At 41.1% G+C, this 10,273-nt stretch overlaps 1 protein-coding gene across 1 annotated transcript in view; it reads left to right on the top strand.

Moving 5' to 3' along the window:
• grid1b (glutamate receptor, ionotropic, delta 1b) overlaps window positions 1-10,273 on the top strand; it is a 478,026-nt gene that overhangs the window by 456,526 nt on the left and 11,227 nt on the right. Inside the window, exon 15 of the mRNA XM_035668898.1 lies at window positions 985-1,151. Within this exon, the coding sequence (XP_035524791.1) occupies window positions 985-1,151 (167 nt within the window). The remainder of the gene's footprint in view (window positions 1-984; window positions 1,152-10,273) is intronic.

Here is a 10,273-nt window from a genome sequence, read left to right as displayed (position 1 = left end):
ACACATTATTAATTAATTAGTTATCTCGAGAAAACGATCTTTGTTATATCGAGATAACGAGATAATAAGTCGTTATCACGATATAACAGTGCATTAAAAAAAAAAAAAATCCATGGCTGTTCTCGGCTTCCGTAACTTTCTGTAAAATTGGCTTGTTTAAAATTACAACAGGAAGTTGTAAAGTTTTGGATCCACATTTTCAAGCATCTGTGTTTCACAAAACGGCTCTTTAGTATATTATAATAAAAATAAAAACGAACACATTTTATTGTGATTATTGTTTATTAGCTCTGCCAAGGAAAGTTCTGTTTGTTTGTTTGTTTGTTTGTTTGTTTGTTAGGATGGTTCCTTGCGTCTCAATGGAACTTTTAAATTTGTATTGTTTCAGTTTATTTTTAAAGGTAAAAGTATTTAGCATGAACCAATGCCACACACCACAGCTTTTATAACCAAACCTACTGTACTTTCCTAAACTTTTAAAATTTCCAGAGCAGTGCTTTTATTTTGTTTGCATTAACGTCACAGTAAAAACATCCTGTCGTGGCTGTCGGTCTTGTGAATCATTGAGAGCGTTTTATTGACCAGACAAGTAATCAATCAGTCATTCAGTCCAACCAACAGTCCCACAGCCAAAGATATTCAGTTTACAGCGAAACTCATTTGTGGCTTTTTTTTTTTCCTGAAACTGTTTCTGAACATTGGATTGATTTAAACTTTCATCTGACAGCTCCAAGTCAACAACAAGCTGTTTTGGTTTGTCTCCCGTCAGCTCTCTGATTGGCTGCCATATGGGAGGAGACTTAAATTAGAGCTGATTGACTTCAGGTCCAGTGTTTCCATAGAAACCAGAACCAAATCTGGAGAGTTGTTTTTTTTACGGTCAGCGAGTGTGAAAAGTGATAAACAAACACTGACTTGTAAACAAGCTGCGACTGTAACAGTGTTCCTCCGTGTGCCTTTTATTCCCTCACTCTGTGTCTGCAGGCAAAGAAGAGTCCCTACGCCTTCCTGTGGGACATGGCGGTGCTGGAGTACGCGGCCCTGACGGACGACGACTGCACCATCACTGTGTCGGGAAACAGCATGAGCAGCAAAGGCTACGGCATCGCTATGCAGCACGGCAGCCCCTACAGAGACCTCTTCTCACAGAAGTAAGTGACACGCACAGCAAGAGGGACAGGAGCGACCTTCGACCTGCAGCAGACTCAGTTAAAGCAGGTTCAATGGTGCCAGTAACATTTCAAATGCTGCAACCTGTGAATAGAGATGGGATGAATCAAAGAGTCATCATCATTTTGCTCCTGGATTCCTTGAATCAATTTTATTTTAAAGATACCCTGTGGAGTTTTTAACCTCTAGTGGAGCTAGTTTTTACGAGGGGATCCCCTTTTTTTCATAATTCACAAATTGGTGGTAGTAATATGTGAAAAAATGTGCTGCCAAAGACAAAAGGAAGAACAAGACTAGATGCTAGCAGACATGGAAAGCGAGCTAACATGTGGCCAAGTTTTGTCCTGTATTGAAAAACTCCTGGGAATGGTTTCTTAAGAGTGAGAACAGATATCATCAACGGTCTGAGCCGAGCTGCTGCTAACGGCTCAGCTTGTTTCTCTGATAACTTAAGATCCAGACGTCCGATGACTAAAATCCTTCATCCGGTTCAAATCTAGAGTTAAAAAGCACCAAGATCTAAACAGTGGATGGTAAAAATGTGGCTTCAGACTGGATAAACAGTCAATGTATGACAGCTTCTGGCAGACAACCACAACACTGACGCATAAAGACATGAAGAACTAAACTCTTGAGAACTCAATTAAAAGTGATCATAAACTGAGATTAATGAATTCATTGTTATTACAAAGCCTGAAATAAATAATACAATTAAATGCATATGTGGAGAAAATTAGCTGAAGAGCATGAAAACAGACATTATTAGACCTCTTCCTCATCTTCCTCAGTGTGTTTTTTATTGCACATACATGTCTGTCAGCACTTCCCGCTCCGTTAGTCATAAACACGTGCAGTCTGAGGAACAGTTTTGCTCTGACTCATCAGGATTCTGGATCAGAGTTCGACGTGGCGTTAACGACGACGCTCGGAGGCTTTTGTCGGGAGTTTGATCGTCTTTGTTGACACTAAGTCTTCATTATCGGCCTGCGAACCCTCAGATGTGAGTGAAGAGACTTAGAGAGAGTCTGTCTGAGCCAATTACAACAGACCAGTGTTAACAGTTTTTAACACTGACTTTGGGCTGAAAAGTGTCACACTGACTTATTTGGAACTTCACAGAGCAGCGCAGGTGTTTGAAACTTGTGGCTGTTAAAAAGGTGTTTAGTTCGAGCTGAGAAAACACCTCCTGCGGGGAGATTTGACTCTCAGTTAAATTAATAACAGCGCTCTAAAGTCACATAAGCTCACATGAAACAAGCAGCGCTGTTGTGAAGCGAAAGGGATTATTCACAGTGTGATGTGTAAACAGAGCGCCGCGCGCTAATTACTTATTTGATTTTGGGAGGCAGATGTCTCAGCAAAAGGCTGGATTTTTTTTTTTTTTAGGAAATTCAATTACCTCCTTCAGTGTGAGTGTAAGATGAAATCACAGAGACATATTGTGAAACCTCGTCTCCTCTCTTTTCCCAAACTTAAATTGATCCCGCTGCGAGTTTCTGAATCGCGCAGATCATTTAGATTTACATCATGAATTAACGGTGTGAGGACCCCGGAAAGAACTGAGAACTTTCTCATCCGTCTCGTATCGATTGCTGTCCATAAAGCAGACAAGAAGTTGGTGTGAAAAGGAAACATGAGTTGACAAACGTATAATCCTAAACACACAGAAAGTGAGAGTAAAACTGATTCTTTATGTTTCACCAACAGTAGGTCTGTTTTATGAATCATTCAGGTTCGAATGGATCTGATTTTAAAGCTGCACCTTTCAAAGCAGCGAGATATTAGGTGTTTATAGATGGCTGCCGTCTAAGCTCATATAGATCAGGAAGAGTATTTATAAAGTTAGCTTGAAGGAGCTACAAACATTGGTGTCAAACATTAAGAATGACTATAAAGAAATATCCAATCTTAGTTTGTTTATTTGGGTCAAACAGAGGCATTGGCAGCTACATTAGCAGTTAGCTAACAGCAGCTACATTAGCAGTTAGCGGATTTCGTTACCGAGTTACCTTAACAATAAAGTTCTACTCAAATAAAAAAATTGTAATGCTTAAATTGTTTGAGTTGATAAACTTAAACAGTTGTTTTGCTCTTCCTGGATAAAACTACGTTTCAAATACATATTCGACAAAATGCCCCAAAATGCTGAACTCCTCCTTTAATCCTTTTCAAGTTGGGGGAGTCCAGTATGGCAGCAAACCTTATTCTCACATATTCTATGAGCCGTCTCCTCGGTACCTGTTCCTGCAGCTCGCAAGAAGCGACTTTATCCGCATTTATATTAAAGAATTAAACTCGGGTCAAACTGCCAACTGAGTTTTCAGTGGAATATCGTCTGAGTGCTGCCTGCGCCCGGCCTCCCAGGTGTAAACGCTTCTGCGACTTGGCGTCTGGAATGAAAAGCAGTGGGGCTCACAGTCCTCAGGAGCCGCTCCGAAGGCCTCTGAACTAACCGCGTGGAGTTATATGAGAAGGGCAGCTATTATACAGCAGCTCACAGCCGGAGCCCCCCAGAGAAACTGTTTGATGTCTGCCGCACACGATCGCCGACTCCTCAAAGCGGCGTGCAACTCTGTGTGTAATTTCAGCGAGGATGAAAAACACAAATAGAGATTGTGGAGGTTCGATCCCAACAGCAGCGGCATTAATAGAGATGTTAACACAGAGCATTAGCGGCCGCACCGCTGTGCCGTCAGTGTTATTACCAGAGCGGGGGGAAATGGGCTCTCTGGTGATGTGTTTGTGCGCCCCGTGGCAGCGTGGGAGGGATGCCTGAGGGGCCCGAGAGCAACTCACTAAAAATGTCATTTACACCTCCCCCAGCCGTTATCTGACTCCCCCCTCTTGTCCCGTCCACTTCCATCCTCCCTCTCTCTCTCTCTCTCTCTCTCCAGCTCTGTGTGATCCTCTCTCGCCCCCTCTCAGGACATGGGCTAATCCTATTTCTCAGATCGGCTCTTTAAAGCTTTGAGACTGTCCGCTTTGTAAGATGAGATCACCTGAGGAAGCACTCGGATACAGTCTGAAGGTGTTAGGATGCTTCTGTTGTTTCAGACTCAATGTGAAATGAAACAATGGCTTCCTTTCAGGTTAACGTCCAGTTAACTGCTGCAATTTTTTCAAAAAATGGATGTAAACACCCTCACATTAAAGCTTAAAGTCAGCATTTACCTCACAGTCAATGAATCTCGTGCAAGAAGCGATATATGAACAACTTTTCTCTTATTTTTGTTCATATCCAGGATTTGTTCTTATTTTGTAGTAATTAGATTATGACCTTTTATGGGCTAAAGAAATACTCACAATTATCAAAACCCTTGTATGGTATTGCCTGTGTTCAGCTTCTTATTCTATGTACAGTATTTTTTGGCTTGTTGGTTAACAAACAGTAGGCGCTGTATATTAATGGTATAAAATATTACAAAAACAGCACAGATTTAACATACAAATAAATAAACAATAGAACAGTACATACACAGTGTAAACATTAACCCAGCTAGAGAGCTGCTTTAAATGGTGAGTAAGCTTTATTGAATTACTCAGTGGTACCTCTTAAGATAAGTTTTTCCATTTTAAGGTGTTGCATAACATCTTTGACCAACGTGGTGAAAATGGGAGGTTGTGCCAGTTTCCAGTTCTGTAGAATTAATCTGCGAGGTAAAAGGATTTTGAATCCCACAGTGTGCCCTCTGAGAGGGTTTCCTTCCCTAGCACCCGAAATACTGGGTACATATAGATGCTGAGTGCAGATGCTGCTGCTCCTCAGTTAACCCAATGGCCAAGTCCTTCTCCTAAGCAGATTTCAGAAAATCTAGTGATATATCTAGTTGGTTAGACATATAGCTATAGACGTATGAAATGAACCCCTAGACAAAGTATCAGCAGAAAACAAAAATTCCACAATATCATCAATTTATCAAAATGTTCTATTATTTATATATATTCTATCAATTTATCAATCATCTTTTTTGGTGGCATCTCCTATTTTTTTGCCATGTGTCTGAATATTTGTGCACTGTCTGCCCTTATATGGTGTTTAGGGGGCGTTATCAGTGCTAATCTATGCTCCAATTTAATTGGATGGCTCAAACTAACACAGGACTTTAACCTAGGAGACTGCTGCTGGTGTCCCATGTGAAGCCAAAAGTCAACAATTCCCAAAACTTAACCAAACTGCGTTAACCGCTCAAACTTTATTTTGAAAGTCTAACCAGATGTTGCATATTTATTGTTGCTAACTTGAGCCCTGCACTTCCAGAAATGACGATAGAAGGATACCTAGTGTCGGGTTGGAGGCCATTACTCACTTACGAGTGGCACATAAATTAGTATCTTGTTCAGTTTTATCTGCAGTGCTCGGCTCTGTGTACGGCGACATTTTATTCATCATAAACATCAGCTTCCACCATTTTTCTTCATTTCTTCATTAGCTTCATCATTTCAAAGTGGAACAAAAGCAAAACTCGATACATACTTAATAGTCCTCTATTTTGTTTAATTTACCTGCCCCTTACTACCTAACCCTTACTTAAATCAGCAGATACAAGTTTATTAACATTGTGTATTTATAGCGTACAAGTATGAGTGCAGAGGGTGTATATTGTACTGTGTAATATAGATGTAAAACAATATTGCACAATATTGGTTGTCATGGCGAAGCCACTAAGAGCCCTTTCCGTGAAGCACTGAGGGTAATATGGAGGTTTTATTCTGAAAATATCTACATGTTCATTATTCGGTCGTCATGGTGCTCGCTGTAGGAGATGAAATCCATGTTTGTTGCTCCTTGTTTCAGTTTGTCTTGTTTTTTTTAAATCTGATCTGAGAAATACATTTTTTTTGTGATGTTCAAAGTTTAGAAAAAAAAACTCTTGATTCTGACTTCAACCTCATGCAGCTTCCCCTGTGTTTCCTCTTTGGTGGCAGATTGCGGCGCCAGTCTGGTTCATTGCCCTCCTGAGGGACCGTTTCTCAATCCCGGCCTCCCCTTTTCCTTCTCCTCCCTCTGCACCTCGCTCTTCCTCTTTAATTAAGCAGCTCTATGTTTGTTTAGGGATTAATTTGTGGCACTGAATGGAGACAAAACCGCTCACCATTAATGAAGTTTTCCACGCTGGCCGGGCCCAGTTCAGCAGGCGTCCAGCGGCCCCAGACGTCCTCACGGTGCAACGCTCAGGGACGACCAGGAATAATGTGCCCGAGTGTTAAATTGAGGGCAGAGCTATTGTTCAGCGCAAAAGCCATTATCTCCACATTTCCAACCATCATTTTAATACCTAGTCCCATAACTGCTGTATTACCTCCGTCCCTGGCTTTCCATTTGATAATCCTGCCATTAATAACCTTTGCAGACTTTGTTGCTTCTGCTGCTCATTTGCGCTGTAAAACTATTTTGTCCTCGGGGTGTTTCTGGTGTGTGTGTGGGGGGGGAGAGATGGAAACTGCAGTGCACTGACCTTCAGCATGTTCATGCTGAGTTTAGCAGATTAAATATAGCAAATTGGGCACTGATTTTACTGCAGCTAAAAGCAGATTGTACTTCAGTGGTCGCAGCAGAGTTTGTTTAATTAACTCCATAACTCAACACAATGAAGAGAGCCAGCCTGCTGCGTGAAACTTAGTGTCTGTCACTAATACGTCCATGTATAGAAAGTATAGAGATGTTTCAGATGAAACGGTGCGAAATGCTGTCCATGTCAGTGTGACGTCTTCTTCTGCTGCTGCCAAGTCTTCGTACTTCTCTACAGCAGTGGTTCTCAACCTTTTCCAGATGCGATCCCACCCCCCCACACAAACATTATAGAGAATCTGGTCAGTTTTCAAAATACTATGAATTTAGTTAATCCAGGAAGGAAGGAGAAAGGAGGAAGCTTCCATGAAATGATGGTATTTGTTGAGCCGGAGAACAAGCTATCATCGTGGTGAACAACTTCAAGAGTGGTTCAGTTCAGTTCAATCTTTATTGTCCCTTGAGGGGAAACTTGATTTACAGTAGAGGGTCAAAAAACATGAGCACAACATACAAGGGCACATGGGACGTTACTAATTACAACCGTTACAGTACACCGCATCTGTTTGTTCAAAAGAATGGTAGCCATCCTAAAGTGCTGCTGAGCAGTGCAGTCAACAGCACAGTGCAAAGTAAGGTCTTTTATTGCCCTAAAAAAAAGGAAAATTTAAACCTGTTGCATTTTACCGTGGGTGACCTGTATCTCCAGCCAGAATGGAGAAAAAGAAATTCCTCCCAGAGTGGGTGGTCAGAGGTGGCTAAGATCAACCACACCTTCTGCAAAACTTAATATTGGTAGACAAACAATGTTTGTTTTGCACGCCGAGCTTCCCATACAAATAAATACAACTAAAAGTTCAAATGTGGTGGAAAAAAGGTCGAAAGTATGATGAAAATGAGGACTGACCTCCAAAGTTGACGAACAAAAATAACTGTCCATGAACAGCCGCAGCTTTTTACCAACCAAATGATTGAAATATTGAATTAGTGAAACATTTTAATGTCTGTGCAGTACAGAAACGTAGGATAACCCTAAAAAACATGCATAGATACACTTGGGTGTTCAAGTCGGACGTTATTCTTTGCTAAGTACTCGATAACATTTAATTGCGAATACTCGAATATTGAAATTACTTAAAATCCTCTCCCTAGTGTGTAGCTTGGTACCGGACCTCTGAATCTCTGCCAACAACATTTTCGTAGATCTGATTTTGTCCTCATCGGAACAGAAAAATGGACACAAACATGGCGAACAGTGTGAGGCAGATGTTTCCAGGAGTCCACTTACAGAAGTCAACATATTGCTTTGTTCAACATGACAAATGTTGAAGATTATCTCACTACCACTGGATGTCGCACTAGAGCACCACCATCTCTGACCAAAACAAATACAGGCCACCAGACTCCATTAACAAAAACCAGTAATTTTACCTCGCAGATAATTGTTAAGAGTTCCTTTTGAGCGCTTCCAATAAGAGTCACTTCTGATTGGTCGATTGTTTCTCTAATTGGTGAACAGCAACCAATAACCAGAGATGAGAGTAGTGCACTACAGACAACAGTGTACAATTGATGGTTAGTCAGGAGTTACTAATAGTCATGCATTGCACTGATGCTTTTTTAACTGTACTGTCCTCCAGTAGTGAACAAGTTAACAGCCTGTGTTTTGACAGTTAAAACTGTAATTCTCCTTTTTTGGGGGAATTTCATGACAAGTTCAAACCCTGTTTTTAAATTGCAGATAGTTACAGGCACTTATTTTCCACTTAAACTCCAATTTCTTGCCAATAATTTTGTGTTAAATGACGACAGAATTACCATGCAGTGTTCACCCTCCCTTATGGATGAATGCTGACTGATATCAGCCTAGGTTGCAACCTGCTTTTCACACCACACCAAGGACAAAAAAAGAAAACCCGAGAGAGAAAATCGACTGCTGATGTTCAGCTCCAAGTGTTCATTTTTCTGAGATGGAACAAAAAGTCCAACCGAGCTGTCACTCTGAAGCCACAAATTGTCACCTACATTCAACCTTGGTGAAAAAAAAAAAACACTTTGCACAAGCTGCACAAAGGATAACAATTGATGCAGGATGATTGTATTTGAATGACAGTGAAATCCCTGTTATGTATAATTCAGTGCTCTCTAATGTCAATTTATTGAAAATCATCCTCAAAGAGTTACTGGCTGAACCCTGCTCCACAACATTGATCCGTACGTTTAACACGTCACGTAACTGCCTGTATTGACCCGTTCTAATAACAAAATTACAGCTATGATGATGCTCAGACGGACTGTCCGCCCCTATTGTTGGATTTATAATGAAATCGAGTTACACGTCTTCATTCACACCACATTTGAAAAAAAAATTTTTTTTCATGATGATAAATATTAAAAATGAATGTAATGGATTATATTTACAATTGATGCAAGCGTGAGGATTTTGATCATGTATTGTCATATTTTAAGGAAATGGATGCAGAGAAAAATAACTTTTGGTTTTCTAATAATCAAAAGTTTTATCTTGTGTTGTGCTAGATTTATATTTAATCTAAAATCTAATTTTATTTTAATTGCTTCTGTGTGTGCCACCAGATTCCATAGACAAAAAAACGCACATTTTATCTTGCATGGCATTGTAATGCTGCAACATTCATTTAAAGTGGACAAAAAACAATTAAAACTAAACAAAACCGTCTCTGTCACCAACTTTGGTTTTGGTGGAAATAAATCTTTAATTCTCGGGTAAGATGAGGAAAATAGCTGCGAAATGTTAGCTAAACCATGGAGATTAATGCGCCCGTCAAAGTCTGTCCACTAAAAATTGTTGTTTTCTGCCACTGACAGACTTACATTGATATTGTCAGTGTGTGACAGCATTATGGAAAAGGAATCCCCTACAGAGGATGACCTTTAGATTTAACCCACAACAGTCCAGTAATATCACATATATTCACTCTTCACCAAACGCTCCAGAGACAAAAACACTGCACTGTTGTTATCTCACACATCACTCGTTAACACCTGGTACACGTCTCTTCAAAGTGGACAGAAATTCCATAAATACTCGCAAATATCCGTCGCTGTGGTTAGTCTTTCCACTGTTGATTACAAATCTTCATTTCTCTACAATAGACCTGTAAGTGAGGCACCTCGAGCGATCATAGGGATTACACGCAAGGTGGTCTTTAAGTCAGGAAAATAATGAATTCCCATCGCGTCGTGAATTTTTGATAGATCAAACCACCATGATTAACGTTTTTCATTGGAAAATTTCTAGGTATTCTCGGACGACGTGCGAGCCTGAGGAATAGGCGACCCTAGAACATCTGAAGCAGAAAGTGGTGGGCACTCGCCAAAGGTCGCAGGGCCGGTGTGACCTCCACAGCACACCAGCGTCGCGCCCACCCGGTGACACCTTTGGCTTATAAGGTGGCCGCTCCCTCGAGCTTCACAGCTTCGCCGGCGTCTGTTGCTGTGCATCCTGCGCGCGGCGCGGCGCTGGCCTGCCTTGTGGCCGGGCTGGAGAGCTGTGGAAAGCACCGGTGGCCGCCAGGTGCAGCCCAAGAGATAAGGGTGAGCTCGGCCGATGCA

The sequence above is a fragment of the Morone saxatilis genome, unplaced genomic scaffold (genome assembly GCF_004916995.1).
Source record: "Morone saxatilis isolate NCDOM2014 unplaced genomic scaffold, NCSU_SB_2.0 Contig1, whole genome shotgun sequence".
NCBI lineage: Eukaryota > Metazoa > Chordata > Actinopteri > Moronidae > Morone > Morone saxatilis.
The sequence above is the reverse complement of the archived record's forward strand: the minus strand, read 5'-3'. Positions and strand labels throughout refer to the sequence as shown.